The sequence below is a fragment of the Lynx canadensis genome, chromosome B1 (genome assembly GCF_007474595.2).
Source record: "Lynx canadensis isolate LIC74 chromosome B1, mLynCan4.pri.v2, whole genome shotgun sequence".
Classification (NCBI taxonomy): Eukaryota; Metazoa; Chordata; class Mammalia; order Carnivora; family Felidae; genus Lynx; species Lynx canadensis.
In genome coordinates this window covers 24,746,950-24,773,965 of record NC_044306.2, presented here as the reverse complement: position 1 = coordinate 24,773,965, position 27,016 = coordinate 24,746,950, and the positions used below count along the sequence as shown (strand labels likewise).

At 37.2% G+C, this 27,016-nt stretch overlaps 1 protein-coding gene across 1 annotated transcript in view; it reads right to left on the bottom strand.

The window, feature by feature from the left end:
* DLC1 (DLC1 Rho GTPase activating protein) overlaps positions 1 to 25,438 on the bottom strand; it is a 443,051-nt gene extending 417,613 nt beyond the window's left edge. Inside the window, exons 1-2 of the mRNA XM_030312240.1 lie at positions 25,145 to 25,438; positions 8,859 to 10,000 (exon numbers count right to left, since the gene is read on the bottom strand). Of these exons, the coding sequence (XP_030168100.1) occupies positions 8,859 to 9,875 (1,017 nt within the window). The 5' untranslated portion in view covers positions 9,876 to 10,000; positions 25,145 to 25,438. The remainder of the gene's footprint in view (positions 1 to 8,858; positions 10,001 to 25,144) is intronic.
* Positions 25,439 to 27,016: the final 1,578 nt, after the last annotated feature.

The window sequence follows — 27,016 nt, the reverse complement described above, 5'->3', positions numbered from 1 at the left end:
CACACCTTAGCATTTAAAAGTGACTGTTTGTAAATGACTTTCTGGAAGTATTGGTTTATTTCACTTACCCTAAGACTGAAATCTGTGTATTAAAAAAATAGTAAAATTTAATTTTCCAAGAATATTAAAGTAAGGACAGAGAGATTCCTCTCCTTCATTCTCTCAAGGGCACAGTCTTTGCATCTTTCAAAGCTCAGCTGAGGCATCACTTGGTGAAACCTTCTTTGACTTCCTCACAGGGAAGCCTGTAATGCTTTTAGTTCCATAGATCTTAATACTTTCTTCCTTGGATTAGGTTGAACCATGGCGTTACTATACTTGTGGTTCCAAACCTAATATTATATGAGGTTCTAAAAGTAATAGTTATTAGAGTTAATTTAACTGAATATTTTGTCATTTGTTATTTATGTGACTTAGCCCTTTGAATAGGGAAGTGCCTTTACATAAGGATGTATATATGAATTTTATTCAGATCTTATACTGCACACAACCAAGTGCGGAGAAAGAGAATGTACTTAATATTTATTTAGTTAATGAATGCATATTCCAGGCTTTACTATATGATGATATGATACAGTATAGGATATGATATACTATATGATACTAAATCCTCTCTCAACTTTTATCAATCTTTCCCCACACTTATTCCCAGACAAGTTTAGCTTACTCTCAGATCTATAACAAGGGCAATTTAGTAAAACAAACAACAAAACAACTACTATTGGTAGCTAAAGTCCATAGTGTTGTCTATGAGCCAGGCACTGTTTTAATTACTTGTATATATTAACATTCAATGTTCCTAACAACAGAGTGAAGTATTCCATTATACAGATGAAAAAACCAAAGCACAGAGAAAACCAGTAACATACAAGACTACAAAGCTACTGGTGAGGGAAGCAGTTCTATGCTTACTTGGTTCTAGGCATACCCACAGTGTAGAAGGTGTGGAGGCTTACCATGGACCATGAAGCACTTGAGAAATCTCCAGTTAAAGTAGCTATTGACCCTGGATGCTATTTATGCTGTGAATATAGATTCTGCCTGCAAGTGTTCAGTTATTCAACTGTCAACCCACCTTGAATTTTGGTAAAAAATGGATTGTTACAGTAGTTCTATTAGGTAGCTGTTTAATCACATTTTCTATCTCATTTAATGTTCTAGCAACCTTGTGATATAGGGAATGTTGCCTCCATTTTTTTAGAGACATAAGTTTCACAAAGATTAAATAGCATACTTTAATTTAGATTATGCTCTTTCTCCTCACCATAGCTTATTTTCTTGATTAGAAAATCAAGCTCAGACCAAGCTATTCATTTTCTAGACCAAATAGTAATGCTATTTCAACTTGTTTTGAAGTGCCTGGGTTAACTTTTAATGTATATAAAACTTTTAACGTCTATAAAATCCTTTTAAAGCTCCACTGGCTCAAAAGATAGAACCCAAAATTGAAGAGCTTCGTTAATCACTAGTTTTATTCCTCTGCCAATGTAGATACAGGACAGAAAAAAAAAAATAAAAGTGTATTTTCCTATTTGCTTATGTTTCCTTTGAAAATTGTGAGGTTATCTCGAAAGTGGCACTCTAATTTTCTTGACAGTTAGAAAACTATCTGTGGAATAGAGATCTTGTTGGCAGCAGGGAGAAGTACTTTATTTCTAAGAACATGAGCCAGAAAGTGAACCGATTCCATGGGCAGCACTGTGTTTAGCGCCCAGATAACAGAGGCAGGGCCCTGTTCTGTAGGCTATGTTAGTTATCCCAACTTTTGTGGATATTGGCATTTCGTCGAGGGAGGGAGCCAAAACCTATGGTGGTTTTGTTGGTATTAAAAGATTAATAAGCTGGTCCTGGTTTCTAGTAACAGAAATCCACGAGGAAGAAACTAAATCAGTTTCACTATTACGCTTGCCTCTAATGTGCAATTGGCTCTGAAATACCCATTAATTATTTAAAATAACATCATAAACGTGTATTAATTCTTGCTCCAATAAAAGCTGATGTTGGATTAATGTGAATTTATTAATGATCTTGTTACTAAGAATGTAAATTTGAAGTTTTGATTCAAGGCACTGCTTGGATCAGAGGCCCATCGCACATCATAACTACTTTTTTTTAAAAAAAAATCTGGAACAAGAAACATCCAGATCTAATTGCTCTCATTCAGAGTATATTTTTTCTGCCTTAGAGGCACCTGGCAACAAATCTCCCTACTTTATGTGGTTTTCACAATATAAATTACAAAGAAATTTACTGTGGTGTGACACTTTCTAAACAAATCCCTTAATCTCTCCTACTCATTTATCTTTCAGTCTCTTACTCTATTTTTCCTGTCATTTCCCCTCCACTCCACTCCTGACTTCCTCAGAATGACATGAACCAGAAAAGCTGGAGGATTTCTGAACCAGTGGCCTCCCAACATTTTCGATCATATGCTCCTCAGTGAGTATTTCCTTATAAACTGTAACATATATACGTTTGTATTAATATATACCTTCTATATACAAAATTAAAGGATAAAAATTAAAAATAAAAGTGAATGGATAAGCTAATATTTCCTTCTCTACACTTACTCTTGCCCATTATCTCTGGAAACAATTGAGTAGATTCTAAATAACATTTACCCCTCAGATTTCTATGCACCAATGAGTTACAATTAATTTGTTGTTTTGAGATCAATGGTAATAATAATCAAACTCAAAGATTGCCTCGGAGAACCAGATTTTACATAGTTCTTTTCTCCCTCTTCTCTCACGCTCTGTTTTAGCATGGAAATAGCAGGGAGCACAGAGAGGAGGTTATGGTACAAAGCATGAGCTGTTTTCTGATTTGGGTTGTATGATTCCATTTTTTCTGCGTCTTTATTCTTAGGCTCTTGACATCTGATTTCGTCTTCTGAAAATAAATTCTTTACCATAACACCAATATTCATTCATTCAAACGCTGATGAATGGAGTTCTAAGCACTGGGCTGAATGCTACAGACACAAATCTGAACCTCTACAGACACAACACTGGTCCCACCAAGTTTCTGTTTTAGTTAGCAGTGGTGGGATCAAATGATTTTATAGTAAAGGTTACAAAAGAGAGAAGTCCTCTGTGAATGAGGAGAGAATCAAGCAACTAACTTGGCTGAGGAAATTTGGAAAAGTCCCCCCAAAGTGAAACCATTTGGGGATCTTGATATAGTGGCTCACTGGGGCTTCACCTGCAGCCTGGTGGCGGTGAGCTGGCGAACGCTGGCCCTACTCGGCAGAGTTCCTCATGTGAACCCATAATAATAATTCCTCTCCACCGGCTCTATGAGCACTGGAATCAAATTCGTGTTCCTTGTCTCCTTGCTAAACTCGTGCTGGTGATCACCATAAGCGCATTGTGCTGAAATAGAATCTGACTCCAGCTGCTAGAAATCCACTTTTCTCAAGGGCTTGGAGCTTTGCTTCTCCTTGCAGTTGACTGGTGCTTCTCTTGGTAACCTAATATAACTTATCCTCCCCTCTGTTCTTCTCTCTTTCTCTCTTTCCCTTTTCCTTCTCCTCCCCTTCCTCTGCCCCACCCCTTTTCTCTTTCTCTGCACTCTTTCTCTTTCCCTTCCATGCTAGCCTGAAGTGTGAGTCAAACAGAAGTCTTACTTGAGAACACTCCAGTAGTGTTTCGGGGACTATATACTATACAATACAATACAATACAATACAATACAATACGATATACAATATACTATACAATAAACATAGTATATTATGAGGCAAAATATTTGAGACCCCAGTGTCTGCAGATATGTTTCTGGCTTTCTAGTTGTTCATAAGGCAAACACCAGTTTAAATGGCATAAAACAATTCGATGGTTTTCAGTGGCCTAGCAACACAAAACGAGCTGCTCGCAAAATTGCCAGGTTTATCTGAGACACAAACCCAGTTAAAATATGGCTGGGAAGACCTAGTTACCTCTCTACATGCCCGCTTTCCCCCTGGTGGTGACTTTTCTCTGCCAGTCCTAATCCTTGAGCCAGGAAAACAAAGTTTAAAAACAGTATAATCTACTCAACAGGATTATCTGTTTCAAAACCCTGGGAACTCAGTATAAAATCATACTGTTATTATGAATCTATCTGCAGGGGTACATATACTTACTCTGCTTTGTATTCCTTCCTTTTTGTCAAATAATAGTAGGCTTCTTAACAAAGTCTAATTCTTCCACTAGTCCCTGCTTTCATTCAACATATCTGGGGGTTTTGGCCTAACCATCCTTTTGTTTTTTATTTCTTAGACAATTTTTTTCCTTCCCTTTTGTATTCTTCCAGCTGGCTTCCTATCTTGGCCCATTCTATCTTTTCCATGATTTACACTGTTCTTTATGTCACCCATTGGTCAATGACAGCCTCCTCATGCTACAAGGCTCCCACATTGGCAGTCAGGAGACAGGAAAAAACAAGAAGGTCATAGAAAGGAATGAGAAGGTCGTTTCAAGTAGAAGTGTGCTTTTACTGAATTTATACTTATGTTAGAGATAGGGTAAGGAGAAAAGACTTGATTTTATCAGTCATTTCTAATTAATATATTACACTTGTCCAGGGATAAAGTACAGTGTATACAGTATAATGTTTAATTCCTGGGAGTTTTCCATTAACAAAGTGTAGCATTTGATCAACATCACTTTGAAAAGTTTCCTAACACAGAAAGGTATTCGGTAGTGTGAAATTAAGTATGTATACAAAACACCACCTAACATACAGCAGCCTGTTTATTCCTTTCACCATAGGCCATGATGTACTGGAATAAATTTGTTAGAGTGTTGTTCCTCAACATATTTAATGGTATGGGTGATAATATAAAATTTCTCCTTATTCTTTGATAATAGAATTTTTAGCAGACGCCTGCTTACCCAGAATGCAGACTCCATTTCTCAGCCCTTATTGCTAGGTATGTCCATGTAACTAAACTCTAGCACATGAAATGTGGGAGAAAAAGAAGTGTGCACCTTCTGGGTCCTGCCTTACACGGGACTGTGGCCACCCCTGCACTCCCTCCTTTTCCCACTCACTTGACTCTCAATAAGGGCTCAAGGCGGTAGAACAGTTAGATGGAAAGGGTCTGGGGCTGTGAAAACATAGAGGCTACATATTGGTCCAGTACTGTTTATACCCAATTATTATGTGTATGTGAGAAAAAGATGTTAGATTTAAGCCACTTTTATGCTGGTTTTCTATGACAGCTGTCAAAACTACAGCAAAAATGATACAGTTTAGTTTACTGGCTCGGACGTGAGATTTATGTTCGAATGTGGAATCAGGTGTCTTCTCAAGGTTCAGATCATTTTTGCATTATATTCTGGAGTTTATATCGCTTTGTAATATGGATTATATTTTGTGTGAGCAAATAAAACTATGTTCATACATTTATATAACTATTACGGCTATGCAAAACTTTGGGAACTATTTAAATAGTCTCTAGAGAAGACTAAATGTTGGACTCTCTTTAATTAGCTAACCACCATCAAGAACAAATACACTAGTTCTTTAAAAAAGTCTAACCTCAAGCCTTTCCTTACATATTTTCCATCTTCACATCTCATTTGGTTTAAAGAGACCACTTCTTAGAGTGTCTCCCTCCTCCAGATTTCTGTGGAATTTGTCTCTGAGAATTGCCCTGAACCAGCTGCCTTACCCCAAAGACTTACCCACACCCTATAAATGCTGGTCATATGCCACATGACCTTCTGACTCATTTGCTAATGTCTGCTCCTAATCTACTTGGTTTTCCTTTGATTTCATTGGCTTCACTTTAATTATATATTTCATCATATTTAGGAGAATTATTAGCTTAAAATATTGATATTTATATACACGACAAATGTAGCCCTCTCCACTTGGGATGCTTAATAAATACATGTGTAGCCATCCTTGGATGGCCAGAGATAACATTGGAAAGCAACAACAACAACAAAAATACAGCGTGCAAAACAGTGAATGCCCGCCAAGATTTATAGATTTCAAGAAATGATAATGTATATGTAACATACAATTATATCTCTAGCATAATGCTATTTCAGTACATTCTGAGGACTACTCTTAGAAGCTCTACTTGAGTTTTATTTTTTTTACAAGTCTTAGAACCTTGATTATATCCTGACCCCCCCCCCTCAAAAAAAATCATGCTCATAAATTCAGTGAAGGATTTGGCTCACTCATATGACCATCAGATAATAAGCTGATTAAAGTTCTCTAAAAATTTATTAGTTTATATTCTACTTCACCTTTACATGCACTAATCTTAAAGCTGTCACCATGGCTGACAAATAGTTTTAAAGATACAGACAATTAAGCAAATTCTTTTTCGCATCTGGTCCCTAACACCTTAGACATGAAAATGTGGCTTGTGTGTCTCCCCAAAAGGCTTATCTGTTTTAAATGATGTGCACTGGTATTATGAATGGAGTAGTTGACTAGAATTCTTGTTGACATTTTGAAAAACTTTATACATACTTGTTTCTATTTCATAGAAGTAATGATAGTCATAATAACTATATAAAGGTCATTTTGTGCCATGCAGAACATGTTCCAAATACTTTATATATCTAGTACTATTTTGCTTTTGTACTTCTGTTCATGGCATGCATTTCATCCATCTTTCTAACACCTTTTATAACAATTATATGGGGGAAAAGGTGAAAATCCCCTGCTTCTATACTTTTAGTTCCATTCTTTCAAAATAACTGCTATTAATAATTTTATGCCTAGATAGCCAGGATTTTGCATAGTCTTATTTAACCACATAGAGGGGTTTATACCCCCGTTCCTATTTGTATTTATATTTTTATCTATAATATACACATTTTGTCATATAAGGTTGGTATGTGCTACACATCCAGGTCTGCCCCTGCCTTTTGCCAGATGTGCTGTATCATGAGATCATTCAGTTAGTGTACATGGATCTCCCTCTATCTTTTAATGGCTGCATAGCATTCCAAAGTATAGACAAACAATAATTAAGCATTCCTTATTGATGGAAATTTACATTCTTTTTTTGTCAGTAACATACAATACAATGATAAACGTATCTGCACGTTTATGAGTTTGTTCTACTATTTTCCTTGGTAAAGCTCTAAAATGGTAAATTGCCAATTCAAAGGCATTTTAATACTCATTCACTATCGAACAGAACAGAAATTCCTACAGACTTTGGTTATAGAGGTTTCTCCCATAATGATGCTTTTCCAGAGTAAAGTCCAAACTTGAAATTTTGCATTTAATCTGTTTATTACAAAGCATCCCGAAGGAATTGTAGAGTCGAAGCAAATATTCCACCAGACGACGCCATAACACTTTAGGATAATGACATGCTTAAAATAGAATATTTAAGTTAGAACTTGTAAATAGGTTATAATTACATCTCTCCTAATGTAACCATGCTATAGTGACATGTCCAAGAGAAAATTCTTTCCAGCATTCTTACTATTGATATAAATGTCCAAGTGGTGAGCATATGTTTCTGGAATGTTTAATGTTTGTCAGCAGTTGGGCAGGGTTTGTCTTATTTTAGGGGAGCTATGTCATAGGTCGGTTAATAATTTCTTATGTCATTATCGCATTCCCAGCAGATTTGATAGGATATAGGACATTTCTGGAAAAGTGACCTGAGCATGCCAATCATAACAACTTTATGCAGCATTAACATTTCAATGCGATGTATAAAGAAAGAAGAGGTTGCCAGAAACACAGAATGCTCTGTTGTCATAGAGTTTGAGCATACTGATGGTAGGCTGTCAAGTCTTTGACTTCGTTTAAACTAATTTATGACACGTCACTGAGCTAGTTTGTTAGCAAAACCACAGTTTATGGAAACCGGACTTTGTTTTTTCTTTTTTCTTTTTTTCCCCCACAAAGAGTTAGAGATTGTTTTCTTTCCTCATTGTACATAGTCCAGTTGAACATTGGTTTTATATGAGGAGAAGTGCCATTATAGATTAATATTATATCAAAAGAGGAGGAAAGATGTTGTCCAGTCCACAGGGAGTTTTCAATGCCAATGACCACGTTGCATTTATAGAAGAAATTATATTTGTATTTACATCAGGATAGTAAACCACTACATTGTGGGAAGAATTTGGGGAAAATCCTAAAGATAAGACAAATTTTGGCCAAGAGTCTACTAGCTAAGCCATGCTTCAAATAACTCCACTCCAATCTTTGCTTCTCTCACTTGGAAACTTCTAAGGGGATTGTGGCATCTACAGGAGTAGTTAAAGGAGACTCACCATAAAAAGTAATTTCAGCTATCGGTTCTTTTTGGTTCAGAATTAAAGAAAAGTTGATACACCTAATGATAGCAAATGTGCCAGGGTGTTATTTTTATAAACATATTTGGGGGTAGGGCATACTGTTGTCTTTGGAGATGTAAAGGGGTCATTTTTAACGTGTGATTCATACCACTTTAATTATGATAAAATATACTTTTTGAAGGGCAAAAGAAATAAGTCCAAATAACTGACATTAAATAAAGAAAGTATTATTACTTTCTTTCTAAAAATTAGAGAACACTCATCAGCTAGGCCTTGAACTATGAGCTATCTGGTGGCTATTTAATTCCAACTAAGGAAAGTGAAACCAATTCTGTCTTCAACACAATTCCAAAGAGCATAGTTCACAAACTATGATAAATACTATTAGTGAAATGAATAGGTTATTATATTCTAATTTTTACATATTCTGATGTTCCCCCCAAGAAGATAATCCTTGAGTTATACAGCTACACTATAGGGCAAAAGAAACATCTACATCTCTTTAATCCTGGCAAAATAATAAGCGATAGAAACAAGGATATTTATAAAATTCCAAAAACCAGATAATCTGTGCATGTGCCTTACCTTTCTTTTGCGAAGTCTGACCGGATTATCTGTGGGTTCCTGGGTGGCCAGAGTCTCCTTTAGGTGTAAACGCTGCATGCCATCTTCTGAGTTGACCTTTGGAAGACATTTGTTTTGATGTTCTAAGAAACCACTCTTCTCTAGGCCATTTTCAGCTGACATTCCATCAGGGCAGGAAGGAGGTTGCAGAAGGCAGCTTCCAGAATCTGCTTTTAATAATGGCAGTCCTCTGCCCTTGTGAGGAATAGCCAAGAACTCAGCCTGTACTACACCGCAGGGGTTTCTTTCATGTTCATCTTTAGGGAAGTCAAGTTTTCTTCGTTGCTGAGCAATTACAGCCGAATTAAGCAATTGCTTCTCAGGCACAATATCTTTCACATGTGAAGAGTCACATGCATTTGTTTGGGATGCATCTTTTACTTCACTTAAGCTTATATCATTACAAAGCTCCAGGCTTTTACTTGTAGTGTCAACAGGTTTTTTCCCCCTCTTTTCTTCTACCAGTGCCAAGTCAGCTCCGCCAGCCATTCCCCAGGAGTTACTTTGGTTACCTTCCATGACGGGCAGTGTCTTTACTAAGGAGCCTGCTCCTCTGATAGTATGTTGGTCTGATATCTTATGTCCTTGCGTAGTTAAAATTTGTTTATCATCTGTAACATAGGGATTGGGATCGGTATCCTCATCAGACACGTGCACTAGTGTTTCCGTGCTGGCCTCCAGAGAAAGAAACTGATCTTCACCTTCGGGGCTGTCATTTTCATCCGCCTCCTTTGAAATGTGACCCATTGGCCTCCCAGGAAAGTCTCTCAGCTCTGAGCCATGGCAGCAGTCTGGCAGTGAGACACACTTCTCTTTGCGATCCACATTTAAAGTTGCATCTTTTTCCATGCTTGCCTGGGAGCTGTCAGCTACTAGTCCATGATGGCATGCTGGGTTACAATCATCAGAATTAAAAGGCTGCCCCATCCATTGGGTCACATGTTCTTCCCAGCTTCTCTTTCTGATAGCTACAGACATGTCATCGTAGTTTGACAACAGACTGAGAGATACGTTCCATGCGACACTGAAGGAGATGGAACTTGAGGAGACATCACGTCATACGCGCGGACCGAAGAAGAGAGTGAATTTTATCATTTTGCCGCCTATGAAAACAAATTAAAAATTTATATGTAGTTTAGGATAATCATTCTAGAGTCAAAATGTGTCTTGGAGAAGAGAGCGCTTAATCTGTGCTAGGGAATTTACAAAGCTTCTTTCCGTAGATTTAATGATGTTGTTTCTTTAAGAAGTAGCCTAATATTAGAAGAAAACTTCACATGTAATATTTCTGGTCGAAAAACGTTGACAGCATTTGAAAGGCAGGTGGATCGACTGACCTATTAATGAATGAAGACGTAAGTCCTGAGTGTTTGACACTCCATTAAGAACATATTTGCCTTGCAGTACTTAATAGAAATCACCAGAAGAAACTTGTTACTCTAGCTTACGTACTTTCCTGCTTTACTTTTGTGAACCCAAGTTCTTACAGAAATCTATTTGTTGTTCGGTTTGAATTGCAGCAATGGCCACCGGGAGCTGCTCGTGCAAAACGTGAGCTACAGAGACAGCATGTGTAATGGACTAGTCTGTGAAAGAGCTAATACAGAGGCCAAACTACCAGGACGTATTTACTCCAGGGAGAGACTAAGAAACATGGAATAATCTGGTTTAGCTCCTATTAACACATAATTCATAAGAAAATGGAACACAGACCACTGGCCATGCCTTAGGATAAATACATTTACAGTCATGCTATTACTGCTACTACTAGGTGGCAAGCTCATCTTGTTGAGACGTTAAATAACTTGCCCAAGGCAATACATCCAGGAAGCACGCCGGGATTTACACTAGGCCCAGGTTCTAAGGCCCAAATTTAGATAGCCAACAAACTTTACTGTCTCCATGGCATGAGATTCTACCTGGACCCCTTCCCTCCACATACATTTAGTGTGTATAAAATCTAAACTCCTCAGGCAGGAACTCAGAGAACCAAAAAGAAGATGTGAGCATGATAAAACAATGGGTACAATTCTTCAGAAACTTCGGTCTCTTTCTTTTTGGCTTCCAAGGAGTTTCGTTTGTATACTTCTATTAGACTTTAGCCATAAAAATTTCAGTAAACCAGAAAACCAGGCATAAGATAGGGTAGAATATAAATACATTCCAGGTTTCCATCTCCTTTTTGCCTTGAACTATTCAAACCCCTTAGTTCAAGGAAACAGATTATACCAATGTAAACTGAACTTTGCAAAAATGACTAATCCAAATGTTGCCCCAAAATGAAACCAAATTATTGGACCATAAAAGAAAAATCCCATTCAAAAAGTAGACACTTCTCGTTTTTCCTCCACACAAGAACTGTCAGCACATAACATGGATTGGCTTATTGATTTCAGCCATAAACAAGATTAACTACTACGCTGGTTTTGGGTCACTTCAGTCTATTGCAAAGGATTCTGAGTCCCTACCAAAAACTTCAAGCTATTCTGACTAAGCACTTGCCAGAAAGGTAAATATTCCCATCCTGTGAAGACCAGCAGACTTATTAAGGAATGTACTAGAATTTGGTACCCTAACCTGACCAAATATCTTTCTGGATACTATCTGGTTCTCTCAAAGGCCTGTGACCATTTGAAAATGGTCAGCATGCACATTTTCCATGTTGGCATTCATTTTGCACTCAAAAGAAAATATAAAGTCCCCGAATTCCATGCATAAGTCATTATAGTGTGGGAGGCTACGGAAAGTGGAAAAAACGCGTAGATGCAGGCCAGAAAATTTCTGCTTTCATGGGCAAATTTGGGTTGTAATAGGGCGGCTCTGTTTTAGATGCTTTCTTTTCTTTATTTTTATCCAGTGTAGAAAGAGCAGGCTAACTTAAGAAATGCAAAGTGGTATTACTGTGTCATTCCTAAACCACATTTACATTTAAGTTGAGACTAAATTCTGAATTCATTTCTTTTACTAAAAAGAAAATGAGTTTTATGAACTCCTTGGGGGACAGATTACATAAAAATTTTGCCCCTAGGACCTTATCATAATATTAATTTATTTCACTTAACCTTGGCAAATAGGTAAGTGTTTTTATAATGTCAAAGGAAGATAGTTCAACAAGTTCTGAGGCCATCTAGTTGCGAGAAGAGATTGTAAATTAGGTAGACTGAACACAAAACATTAACTCCTGTCCTGCGAATCTAGGTTCTTTGGACATTTCCAAATCATTCTTGTGAATGTAAAGTGTCTATATATTTTTAAGACATAAAATTTCATAATTATCATTATGACTATCATCACTACATTTTGAGCGCTCATTCCATATCCTACAGTCTGATAGATTTTTTTAAAAATTTCTCTCTCCAGACTTTCTTATTCACACTTCCTATTTAAATTCTATTTATAAGATTTATAGCTATAATCTGCCTCTACGATCTAAAGGCTGAAGAGTATTAAGCAAAAGTAGTGTTGGATTATTATCAGTTGCATCTGAGCATACTGACCTCATTTTCTAAATCATCTGAATTGACTGGAACCCATGCTATAGATGGAGAAGTCTTTGTAAAAGACCTGATTTTCCCCATCAGCCTCCTCAGCAGGCTGCTTTCCTTAAAATGATATTTCTAAATACTAGTTATTTTGCAAATTTCTATTTAATATTTTTTGTAATCTTTTTTGTGCAATTCCATTCAGAATGAGCTCAGCAGCTGAGGATTTGGATGAAGGATCTGGAAAAGTATAGGTCATTGCAGGGTGTTGATTTTATGAAGTGAATTTCCATGGGGATTTTTCACTTCTTAAATGCATGTGTTCAAACACCACTGCATTAATATTACAAGAGATTCTATGTACTTCTAATTATGTAACCATTTTGGAAAATGTTTGTAAAATGTCCAAATTTGCTTTTTGTGATATTAGTGCATAGGGTGTTTAGACACAATTAATTTCAGATTATGTGAGCTAATTTTGTAACACTTAACCATTCCTTGACATAAGCATTTTATGCCATACAGTATTTTAAAGTTAATTGAAATTAAATATAATCTTTTTTATCATTTTAGAGAGAGGGAGAGAGTACATGTAGGTTGGGGAGGCAGATGGGGGGGGGGGAGAGAGAGAGAGAGAGAGAGAGAGAGAGAGAGAGAGAGAGAGAGAGAAATCCAAGCAGGCTCCACACTCACCGTGGAGCCCGATGTGGGGCTCGATCCCATGGCCCTGAGATCATGACCTGAGCAAAAATTGGGAGTCAGACACTCAACCAACTGAGCTATCCAGGTGCCCTGAAATTAAACATTATTACACTAAACAGTAACAACAATTGGAGACCTTCTAGTTTGAGAATCACTGACCTATATCTGATATCAAATGATCATGTTCTCCTTTGTACCTGCTTCTGAAATAAACACATACTATGTATTTTGGCCTGGCAATTGTCCTTAGAAAAGAAGAACCTGATGATAATCACCATTGCTCATTCTATAGCCTGAGAGAAGGTGATGCAAATAAGGCACTTGTATCTGAAATCAAGGGTGCAGCATTGAGGAGCTGACAGCAAAGCTACCTGGACAAGTCTTCAATACCTGTTTATTTACTGCCCCGGAGCCACAGACACCCCGCTAAACATTGAGAATATAAACCTACATAATATATTCTACCTTTCCTAAAGGAACTTAACAATTTTATGGAAGAAACTCACATAAAGAAAAAAAAAATAAGTCCTCTCATGGCCACAGATACCATGTAAAGTTTAACATAAAACAGAAGGTCATCAGTTTCTCCCTCCCTGTGTGCCTGCCTGCCTGCCTGCCTGCCTTCCTTCCTTCCTTCCTTCCTTCCTTCTTCCCTCCCTCCCTCCCTTTCCTGTCCCTTCCTCCCTCCCTCCCTCCTTTCCTCCTTTTCCCCTTCCTTCCTCCTCTCTTCTCTTCCTCCCTCCCTCACTTCTTCCCTTCCTTCCTTCCTTCCTTATAAATAGTGAGTGGTATGGGGATGGTGTAAATGTTGGATAGGGTTTCTAGAGGAGAAAACTAGAGGAATAAGGCCCTCTGTAGTAAATTTCCTGCCTCCACAACATCCAGATCAAATGGGAGCTGAGGTTCAGAGTTTCACTATTCTAGAATCACCTCCTTCAAAAAGATAGCAGGGGCAACAATAAACTCCAGAGAATTACTAACAACTTGAAAACCCATTTGTCATCTTGGAGGGGAACCACATTTCTCAGGTGCATTCAGAGAAAATTGAGGGGAGAGATTTAACAAATTTGTTTTCAGAAAATTTTGCAGACCCAGGTCTTCAGACACAAGGGAATTCATAAAGTATGCAGTACTACAAGGAATAAAAATAGACCACAGCAGAAAACATTATTGTGAAATTTCAGAGCTTTAGAGTTAAGCAAATGCACATACATGTTATCAGAGAGAGAAAAGAGATTATATATTATGTTTGGGAATCTCAGTGGTGTTGGATTTCTTAATAGAAAAACTGGAAACAAGACAGGCAAATATATCTTCAAAATTCTGATGAGAAATTATTTCTACCATAAAATTATATGAGGAGACTTAAAATATGTCCCGCCTCTTCTCAAGAAGCTACTGTAGGGATAGTTCCACCTAAATAAGAGAATAAATAAAGTGGAAAAGACACGGCAACAAGGGAGTCAGAAATTCAACACAAAGATCAGGGAATGGAATTTTCAGGATGAAATTTATGTAGCAGGCCTAGCAAGCAATCATTTCAAAAAAATCCCAAAGTTCTCTACAAGAGATGACTCTAAGGAAAAAACATGGATATAATACATTATATGAGGTATGTGACCACACTGAGAGGGTTTTATAATAAAGTCAGCCAATTTAGGTGGAAGAATTAGTAATAATTACATAGAAAACTAGAAAAATCAGTTATTACTTCCAGGAAAAAGAGATTTAAAAGAAAAGAAATATAGTACACTACTTGGCTTAGCTGTGAATTTTTTTGTGTGGCCAAAATAATGCAAGTAGTAAATACTGACTTAATAAAAAATTACGAAAGCAACTATTTTTTGGAACATAGCATTTTTGTAGGGGATGGGGTTAGAGATGCTGGGAAGAATAGTCTCAGACAGCTAACTCTTTATTTCCCAAAATAGGAAGTTAACAGATAATGTCTAAAATGGAAAAAAGAAATAGTATAATCATGTTGTTTAGAAATATGGAGGTAATAGGAGAAACAGCTAAAAACAATTAAACTGTTATGATTCAATGTGTTATTTGCTTGAAATAAAGAAAAATTTCTGAATCTCATAAAGCATGTTAAATAATCTAAATTTAATCTAAATTTTAATATGTTCTAGAGCAGTGATTTTTTTAAATTTTTAAATGTTTATATTTTAGAGAGAGAGAGAGAGAGAACGTGAATGGGGGAGGGGCAGAGGGAGAGGGGGACAGAAGATCCTAAGTGGGCTCTCTGCTGACAGCAGAAAGCCTGATGCAGGGCTTGAACTCACAAACCATGAGATCACGACCTGAGCAGAAGTCGAACGCTTAACCAACTGAGCCACCCAGGTGCCCCAACATTTGTTTATTTTTGAGAGAAAGACAGATACAGTGGGAGCAGGAGAGGGGTAGAGAGGCAGACACAAAATCCAAAGCAGGCTCCAGGCTCTGAGATGTCAGCACAGAGCCCAATGTGGGGCTCAAACCCATGAAACACGAGATCATGACCTGAGCTGAAGTCAGACGCTTAACGAACTGAGCCACCTAGGCGCCTCGAGAGCAGTGATTTTAAGATTGAGTTGATAGGTAAATATGATTGCAGTTCCTCTACAACACATCCAATAGGGCCAAACTATTCCCTGTATTCCCTTCCCCACTCACAATACTACCCCCTCACAATTACACATATATCTTTTTTCATTCCTTTAGCACAATAAAGGTGCCAGTTTGGGTATTTATTTTGGGCCAATAATGTCATGTAGTTTTCTATAAGATTCTTAGGTGGTATTTTTTTGATGGCCTTCTTCCTCCTTTGACTCTTTTTTTATAATTTTTTTTTTTTTTTTTTTTTTTTTTTAGAGAGAGAGAGAGAGACAGACAGAGTGCAACAGGGGTGGGCAGAGAAAAAGGAAGACACAGAATCCAAAGCAGGCTCCAGGCTCTAAGATGTCATCACAGAGCCTGATGCGGGGCTCGAACTCAAACCATGAGATCATGACCTGAGCCAAAATCGGAGGCTTAACTGACTGAGCCACCCAGGCGCTCCCTCCTTTGACCCTTTTAGGAACTTCTGCCATTCAGGACAAATATTCTTGGTAATCCTCTTAGCTATAGCTCTCTAAAATGTTATCTGAACAGAAGTTTTAAGATACAGAAAACAAGAAGCGCCGGGGTGGCTCAGTTGGTTAAGTGTTCAACTCTTGATATTGGGTCAGGTCATGATCTCACGGTTCACGAGTTCAAGCCCCACATCCAGCTCTGTGCTGACAGCATGGAGCCTGCTTGGGATATTCTCTCTCTCTCTCTCTCTCTCTCTCTCTCTCTCTCTCTCTGCCCCTGCCCCACTTGTGCATGCATGCACGCTCTCTCTCTCTCAAAATAAATAAATAAAAAACATTTAACAAATCTTTAAAATTAAAAATTAAAAATTAAGATATAGAAAATAAGCTGTACATAACCTGAACTGAGTAACTGCATATGAAAAGAGGAATTCTTCATTACACTATTTTGCAACTTCTCCGGGACATCTCATTCATAGTACTTAGAAAATGACAACTTTCCTGATTCAACCCCTTAAATGTGGGTATCTCATTTTATCCTTTCAGAAACAAATGACGTATATAGACATAAATATATACACATATATAAATAAAAATTTAAAAATTTTAAAATGTATGTATACATACACACACACACATATGCATGCAGACATGATTGACTTCTGGGTCATTTTTAAATACCTTCACACAGATTCTATGTATTTACTAGAAACTAAAGACATAATACTACTGCCACTTTCTCTTTATTTTTCTACTTTTTCTTTAGATGTCCACAGTTGCTTCTGGTTTCCCTTAGGGTCTTTCATATTAATTACTTACCCCATGTTAAATTGTAGGTCATGTTGTCCTTCTAGAACTTTTTTTAAAGCATATATAAGAGTAATATCTACCATACAGCATATTCTCAGCCATTGTGGGAAAGAAGAGAAGAAATGAGGGGAATACTCTCCTTTTAATTAAAAGTAGTTTCAACTCTCTAAAATGTACTCTTTAAAGATAAAGAGCGCATCTGAACCAAGAAAAGAACATTGCTACATTGACCTACTTTGTTGCTAATATAAGGGTCAAGTCTGTGAAATGGAGTGACTGGGAATCTGAAGATCCTGTCACGATATCAAATCTTCATGCCTCTGAGCCTACTTCCAGGGAGTCACATTTGCAACTAGTAAATGCCCCCAAACCACTTACAAACTGAATCAGACAATTAGAACAGAAGCAACAACACAGACATGATCACAACTTATTAGAGTTTTTCACTTGTAGGCTCATTAATTTCAAAGTAAATATTGATTACAGTGAGAATTTGCAGAGGACAAAACGAAATTCATTTTCTTGATGAGGCTGTCAAGGAACAAATTATCTAGCAAACCAAGTGGTGCACATTTGGGCATCTTCCTACTGCTCTCCAACTCAATGGTAACATGAAGAGGAATGCTTTTCATTGCCAAACTGATGTCTCATATTCAAGATGCTTAGGAGCAGTAAGAAAGCGTAGGCAGATATGACTCTTCTTAATTCCTTCATGTAAATGCATGAACAAAAAGCCAAAAAAGATACCACGTTTTAAAAAAGCGTTTCTATGACTCTAGTCAGGGGTTGGGGTAGCCAGATTTTAGTAAAAGATAATTAGCGCTTTTCCTTTAAAATATTCATTCTGTCTGATCCAAATCTGACAGGGCTAGTAATAGACTGTGGGAGAGAGAGATCTTTAATAATATGATGTGTGAATTTATCTCCATATGATTGGATGCAGATTTTCTTTCCTGAGTAGCAATCTGTGTCCCAATGCTTCACAAAATCATTATCCATCTACTTCCACATATTTTGTCAGATGTTGGAATTTACTCATTATGCCTCTTAGCTGTTTGTGGAAAACAAACTCGTATTGAAACTCTTTATTGGTAAATTGCTTCATGAAGCCTAAAATATTATATATGAGATAGCTACCATGCATTTAGGCTGTCTAGATATCATAAAAAATAGTATATTATAAAATAAACCGCCTATCATGAACCACGCCAGCGGAATAAGTAGTACATTCCTTTTTCCGAAAGACACATCCAAGCTTCCATCAGTTTTGGGCTTTAGAAGAAAACTGAAGAAGCAGGTACCCAATTTAAAAATATTCTTTTAACATTGACCTATTTTTCATGTGTATCTCAGTTTTTGTGAGCTTGGAAAATTTTTTCTTATTCTTAGCTTTCGGGGGCCAAAGATTCCAGGAGTTAAGTAAATGTGAAAATTAACTCTGTCAATTCACTAGAAGTCAGTCCATCATTAAAAAAAAAAAAAAAGCAGATTTCTAAAACTATAAATTATTATTCCTGTGGTGCCCTATTTTTACCTTCAGGTTCCTGCTATGTAATGCAGCCTCAGTCATTTCTTTCCTTCCTTTCCTTTCCTTTCCTTTCCTTCCTTCCTTCCTTCCTTCCTTCCTTCCTTCCTTCCTTCCTTCCTTCCTCCTTCCTTCCTTCCTTCCTTCCTTCCTTCCTTCCTTCCTTCCTTCCTTCCTTCCTTCCTTCTTCTTTCTTTCTTTCTTCTTTCTTTCTTTCTTTCTTTCTTTCTTTCTTTCTTTCTTTCTTTCTTTCTTTCTTTTTGTAGGAGGGGCCCAGATACTGGCAGAGTGTGACTTACTACCACTTTAGAGCTCAGGTCAGCCAGGTCTGCTGATTCTCTTAATGTTTTCTTAAGTAACCCACAGGCAATTTGAGGAAATCGTGGAATACTTCATAATATTTTCCTGATATCACTAAGACCTTTTTGAGGATAACTGGTTTCCAAATGATCCCAGAATTAGGAAGATAAAAACAGAGAGGGAGGCAAACCATAAGAGACTCTTAAATACAGAGAACTGAGGGTTGCTGGAGGGGTGTTGGGGGGGGGATGGGCTAAATGGGTGATGGGCATTAGGAAGGGCATTTCTTGGGATGAGCACTGGGTGTTATTTGTAAGTGATGAATCACTAAATTCTGCATCTGAAACCATTATTACATTATATGGCAACTAACTTAGATTTAAATAAAATTTAAAAAATAATACATCATGGGGAATAATACTGCATCATGGATGCAGTATTTCTAGATACATGTATTCTCTTTAGATTTGCCTATTTTTCAAAAGTACACAGTTTTCTCATTGATAGTGTTCCATCATATGCAGAATCCTTTGAGCATCTAGAACTATACCATATCTTAGATGTCTCTGCAAATAAATTAATGAATAATTAATCATTTGTTTTTGATATTTTTTTTTCTACAGAATCCCTTATAACCAAAAAAGAGAGCCTTTGCTCTGAACTTGTTTCTGCTGCGATTTTTCATGCAATAGGAAACAGCTTAGAGTTAAATTTGATATCAAGAGCTTGGCTGCTATTTTTTTTTTTTTTTTGAATGGCAAAACAGCATTTCTGTTCACCAAGGGACATGGATTATAAAGCTTTATCATCAGCATGGTGAGATGTGTCTTTGTTTTAAGTGGCCACTTTCTATTTTTAGCTTTGCTATCATTTCTAAGAACCCTCTAACGGTAGACACAGTAATCGCTCACTGTAAATAAGAGATACGGCTACATCGACACAGGTGCTTAGATTGCTAGGTGACAACAGGAGACTGAGATGGCATTCATTCAAATAAGTACGATTTCCATGGAAATCAGGAACATGAAATCATTGGGAATTTAGCTACTTCTGTTACGTCATATCCTGGCAGGGGTTGCTGCCTCTGATGTCAACTTTCCCGTCTGTATTTAATATGTACAATTCTCATTTTATTTTGTCACCTATGTACAGTTGAACTTGTTTTTATTATCAAATGTTTTTTGGATACAGAATAGCAGGTGCATCGAAAACTTCTGATGGTCACTACAATAGTAACAGTAAAAAAAAAAGACTCCCATTTCCTAAGCATTTACTATGGGTCAGGTACTGTCCTTACACTATGTCCCTTGGCAATAATATGCACACTCTAGGAAGTAGTTGCTATCATTGCCCTAATTTTATAGGGAGGAATTTTGGCAGGCCTCAGTCACTAGCTCAAGGTCAAATGCCTATCGGTGGGCAGAAGTTATTATCTCCATTTTTTTGTGAAGGCAATATGGTTAAAGAACCATTTCTTTTTCTTGGTGATTGAGTTACCTAAATGTGTTCTTCAGTTTTCTCACTTGTGTAATGGGAATAATGAAAAATTGTTGAGGGTTAAATAATAAAATTAAGCTAAAATAATAATACTAAGCTAGTGATATATGTAGAACACTTAACCCATTGCATACTGCAAGAACTCACTAGATGTTATGGGACGCAATGATGATACTAATGATGATGATGACGATGACGACTCCTTAATTTTTGATTGACCTTAGCTGCAGAATCCATGGCTGAGTATGAGCTAAAACTATCCCTTACATTCCCATGCTATTTCAATATAGATGAGCAACTTGGCCAAAACGTGAAACACCATGAGTGTTTCTTTCTCGACTAGTTGACCTATGCTTTTTTAAACAAAGATTTATTTAAATCTTTTAAACAAAGATTTGCACTGTGTGCAAAACAATTTGCCCATATAAAATCTCATGTGATGCTCAACATGACCCAGTGATATAAGTGTTCTCATTCTCTGCCACATTTTACTAATAAACAGCAGAAACTCTAAGTAGTTATGGGATGTGCTACAAATCACAGAACATCAAGTGGCAAAGATGCGAATTAGAGCCAGTTTTCTGACTCTGCCCTTGAGCTTTTCAGTGCTCCACCCCATTTAAATAGTGGAAAATGCACTAGTGCTCTGTCACTGGCTTCATGTAACTTTTCATTTTAAACTACTTCTGGATTCTCAAGCTTCCTTCTGGTTTCTAATGAATTTGTTATGTCATCTTATGAGAATGTTGTTAACCTTTGGCCTCAGGCTCTGATGATTCTTGACAACCTCTTATTTTTCCTCCCCTGTAAAAATTATTCTATCATCACAGGATGTCTGGAAAATTAAAAAAAAAAGTCCCACAATTCCCATTCTTTATCACTGGTGTTTCTTTCCTTTGTTTCCTTGTTCCTTCCTATTTATTCACAAATATTTATTGACAAATAGGTATGGACACCATATTTAAGTATTTTGTTAATTGCTGAGAATAAAAAGAAACATTAATTGAATTTCTAAACTTGCTTTCATCTTCCTACTTCCTTTCTCTCTCATTTCCATTACAGAACTTATTTTCCCTTTGAATTCCTTCAATTGTATTGCTAAAATACTTTGTTAATTCATTCATATACAAAACATTGTTTACACATATAACTAATACAACAGTTTTTTTCTGCCCATCTATCTTAATTAATGAGAACAATCATATGCATGCTGTTTAAATTGTCTCCCCCCCCCTTTTTTTTTTGCATAGGAGTCCTTATTTATTCAAGTTGACTTATATACTCTATACTCTACTGAATCAAAATCAACAATCTCTTTTTTTTAAATTTTTTTTTTCAACGTTTATTTACTTTTGGGACAGAGAGAGACAGAGCATGAACAGGCGAGGGGCAGAGAGAGAGGGAGACACAGAATCGGAAACAGGCTCCAGGCTCCGAGCCATCAGCCCAGAGCCCGACGCGGGGCTCGAACTCACGGAGCGCGAGATCGTGACCTGGCTGAAGTCGGACGCTTAACCGACTGCGCCACCCAGGCGCCCCTCAACACTCTCTTTTTAAAAGTGGTCTCAAGGTCCACACTTTACCTTTATTCCGTTTAATTTAACTAAAAACTAAGTCCATCTATTTCTCAAAACTCTATGAACTGACTACCAATTTAATGCCAAAAGGGAACCATGGAAATAAAAGTTGCATTCCTATAACACACCAAAGTCAGTCTGGAGTTGGACTTCTTTGTAAACTTGTTTGGTTAAAGTTGTAGGCATATGGGGCTTACTGTTCACATGGGGGAGGAAGGTACAACAGTCATGCCAACTCCTTCAGATCCAGAGGTTTTGACTTTTTCCTCATCCTCTTTAAATTCTCATGTACAATTATTGACATTTCTCTATTTTGATAGTAAAATTCTCCGATCCAGGACTAGGTCATCTCTTCGGAAACCTGTTGTACTGTAATGATTTCTACAGAGAGATTCTCATTGTAAGATAATACACCGTTCATTTTCCAAGAAGAAACACGTAAGAGAAAAATAAAAGATTAATTTAAAACGTCCCCAATTTAAACTTGTTTAAAGCCAGTAGGACCCAATCCTCTATGAGTGAGATGAAAGCTTGCCTAAGGTCTTTGTAGTGAGGTGGGTGCTGTGGGCAGGTTTAAATGGGGTCAGGAAAATCGTCCTTTTAAATTATAATATCCTTAAGAAAAATATAAACTGACGCATTCTTTTTTGCTAGGCTCCCTGCTAATCATGCAGTCAGTTGTATAAGCTACTGCTTCACTGAATTTATTCCTCATTCCAATGATGTGCAGTACGGTGACACCAAAAGTGTTGAATGGCGTATCTTTTAAGTGTAATAACGTCAGGAAATTCGATCTGGTTCATAAAAATGGAAAAGAAAGGATCAGGACACACATTCCCTCCAAGAAACGGCATGTAGTAGAAATGACATATATTAGTTTTATAAGAAAGTTTCTTGCCTTGGGGAGTGCGGCGTTCAGCTTGCATGGCACCATATACTGTCACATATGAAGTATGATACAGCTTAAGTAGCCAACTCTCTCATTTCACACTGCCCTGCTCAGACACTCATTTATATACTGTAAGAAATTCTACATTCTACAACTAAAGGACCTTGTAGAAGGCTCAGAGGAGATGTATGAACCAATTAAAGGATTGAAAATAAGCCATACAAGGCAAGATGAAAGCAAGTGGGCTTTATTTGGCCCACAAACGTACACTTATGTTTTCATATGTCCATTTAGGTTTTCCATGTTTCCACAGAGGAAAAACCCATAAAACTGGAAATAGGCTACAGCAATAGAGATTTAGGTTAGATAAAAGAAAGAATGTCTGGGTGCATGAGGTCCTTAGACCGGTTCTGATGTGGGGAATAAAAGCCCTGATCATTGCTGGTTGGGATAGATTTGTTATGATACCATTTGAATACGAGGACATGAATCGGACAACTCCTTCCTAGCCCTATGCTTTTAAGAAACATCAGTTTAATATTAGTATAATTAGTAGCATATGGATTTTCTTAGCATAAATAGGAAATATAACAAAATTGTCACCAACAAGTTACTCCATTGAAGGGTTAAAGGCATAAAAACTTTTGCATTTGAGAAAAGTTCATTACTTAGTGAATTTGATTCTTTTTTTTTTAAGCCATGATTTTTTCCCCCTCCCGGGTGGCAGTTTTAGGACTTTTTTATTTTTTAAAGAGGTGCTATAAGATTCTGTCTAAAAGTAGCCTTCTACTGGACATATTTCATACTTCACTCTGCATAATTATTATTACTTGAGAAGGTGATGTAGTGTAAAGATATCTGAATTACGAAGCAGGGTTCCTCTGTTATCTCTTCCACTAGCTCGCAGTATGACCTTGGACAGGTCATGTTTGAATGTCATTCCTCAGCTGCCTTGTGGAAACCTCAGGACAGTGCTTCAAGAAGTGATCTCTTATGAGATCTTTCCTTCCTTGAAATTCTTTTGGATTAGGAATTCAAATTGTGAATTATTAAGAATTATGAATTCTTTTCAATTACGATCATGAAATCATAATTTAGGTAAGTCAGCATTTTATTTTTAACATGCTTAACAATAGATATTTTTAATACTTAAAGGTAATAACACATCTTAATTTGTTAATGAATAGTTAAAATTCACCAAGATAATTCATTCTAGCATAGAATTCAGTAAGTTAGCTAATGCAACAAATGGTCACCTTGTACTGTGTGAAAGTTTAGAATTAAAACACTTGATTTCTTATGATCCAACTGTCAAATGGCTCTCATCTTTCATTTGTTACGTTTGGTGGTCATTTAATTGATTTGGAGATACGCCTGAATATTTATTCCCTTCACATGCCATCCCACATTGTTTCTTTAAAATCATTATTTTCATTTTTCAATCTTCGGAAATATAAATGTAACAGGATGCTATGCATTGCAAGTCCATTTTATTTCAGTCATTGCTAGATTTCTTACTTCATATAGTACAGGCTTAAACATTTAAGATATCTTAAAGAGACTACAGCCCCACAGAAATCTAATTTTATGATTATATGAATTATGAATACATGAATACATGCTTGGTTTTTCATATGACTGTAGTGATTTCCAGCTGCCTTAAAATGATAATAGCGAATGTCATTGTCATTCAGATTTATTTTAATTATTCACAAATATTCACACAAATATGACCTAGGCAGTGAATCTAGGAGAGCCCTTATAAACTAAGCCCAACTCTAACATTTAAAGTGTTTGAAAGTCAGATTAAATACTATTTAGGATAGAAATAATTTTTGAAGTTTCGTGTGTTTACCTGTTTCTTAATGAAACATTTAAGTTGTACGCTAACAGCTTGAGCTGTGGTTGAAACCGGTTTGGGGAACTACTGAGGAGTCTAATCTTAATATGTTTACATGCCACAGAATATTCTCTGGAGATACATCATCAAGAAAAGTCACTCTGGTGCTATCTACTCTCCCTGTTGGCAAAAGAGGGGAAGATAAAAAGAAATCACTTACCCCTCACACTTAAGTGTGAGAATATGTATTTGTTTTGCATTGTGCCATCTAACAGGAAACCTGGTCTTATTCATCAAAAAGTTAAGAGAAAAAGGGATTAAAATAAACTCTTCGTTCATGGAGAAAAAGAGTAAAATCTCTGTGGAGCCTGTTTTAGAATTGACATTGTGCTAAAACAATTTGACTCACAGTTCCTCCTCACTAAACATTTTCCACTTCTAACTTCACAGCTGAACTCCACAACTTAGGAAATCACCACTCAGTGCAAGATGCTAGCCTTTCTGTCAAACTTTCTGCCTCTTCAAAGATTGCCTCGACATACAAAGACAGAGAGTCCACAGCGTCTTACCTAGACAACGAGGAGCTGAAACGCCCAGGCATGACATTGTTCAACGCTCAGGCTAGGCAAGAAGTCCGTCCCCGTTAGTTCCTCCAAAATATAAGTTCACGTTTTCGTGGTTGAGATCATGGCTCTATTCTAAGCAGTTTTACGCAGTGTGTGATTCTAACAAAAACACCCTCTGCAGCTGGAGGGAGCCTCAGTTAAAGCAGGAGTCTGTCAAGGCGTTCCTAGTGACTTCTGTCCACTAAATTCAGACTGATGTTTTGCGAAAGGGGCCTCCACAAGCAGGCCCAGATTGCCTGGGAAGCATTTCCTGCCTCTGAGCAGTGCATGTGAGAAAGAGTGCACGAAGCAGAGGGAGGGGGGCCGAGCACAGCCCGCCTGGGCGTTTTAGGAGTTCTGATTTTACACAGAACTGAAGTGAGTTTGTCAAAGCTCTTGAGGTGATTAGCTGGAGAGTCATAAAGTCGTAGAGCTTTCTCTATCCCGCACTGCTGATGAATAAAAAAAAAAAAAAAAAAAGGAAAGAAAACAGTTTTTTCCTTCCTCTACAGCATTTCCACTATATTAAATGCATGTGCACAACTTAATCCAAATACCTTTGCCGTTCTCCTCTCAAATGATCTCTTAGGAGAGCAAGATGAAATTAGGTGTTTTAAAAACGGTAATCCCCTAAACGCAAAACTTTTTTCTTTTCTTTTTTTTTTTTTAACCCTACTTACAAGTTAAAATGCTACAGCCCTGCATACTGTACCTGACAAGATCTGTGAGGATAATCCCGAGAAGCCAGGAGATAGAACGTTGCCTTCAAACCTCTCCAATCCCAGGAATCCTTCACAGAATTAAAGTAGTTTCTGTCATGGCACATGCAGCTTTACCTCCAGTCAGAATCCTCCAGTTACACAAGCGCAGGGCTGGGAGAGCAGGAGACAGACTCCATCTTGATCCCATTACAGTCTTGCTGACATTAAGTACTTGCAAGTTCTTCCATCCAGCATGACAGAGTCCCTGAATCACATCTCCAGAGCAGCTCACGGTATCTGCACCCTTTGTCCGACACAAATTTTGTGAACTATCATCTGTTTATCTTTTCTGCTTTCTTGTGCCTCCACTGAATGACTTCCTCCTAGCTGCTTCAGGCTGGGAACTTGGACTACCATTTGGTTTTGATTAAAACCAGACAGCCAACTCTGGAGAATTTAGGGAATAAGCTAATGGAAACTGCAAATATGGCTTTAATTAGTGCATCAATTAATAATAGATGTTAGCTCGTCTTATAATAAGATGACACAAATATCAACGCAGAGGAAGCTCAAGTCCTTTCAGGAAAGAAGTTATACCAATTCTCATTCCTTTATGACCCAGAATTCTCTTTAGGGAAAGTGGAAGGAAAGGAGAGGGATGTGGCCTTAGGACATCCAGGTTGTGCAGAGGCCAGTGGAGCCGCTTTGTTGTTTATACCAGAGAAACAGGAAACAGTATCTCTGAGTTTAATTATCTTGCTTGGTTGAAATTGCTCTGTAATGTCTCCCTTCTACTTTATTTACAATAAGTGGATTCTCTTGTTATTTATGACCTAAGCATTTTTTTTTTTTTTCTGTGACTAGTGATTACATCAATCTGATTATTGGGTCTACGTGCAGCTTACAAATTTCTAGAGATTTCCCGTAATGGGAATTATGCGAACAAATCCAATTTCAATATGATAAATGAATAACATATAGAAAGGTACAAGAAACATTAAACTTTTTAGCCTTAAGAGTCACCCTGTACGTCTCTGACATTGTAAGTAGTTTTCATTGCTGGCTTCTGTTTCAGTTGGCTCTAACTTTTATAAAGACTGACAGATAACTAGATATCACAACGGCCATCTTTTTA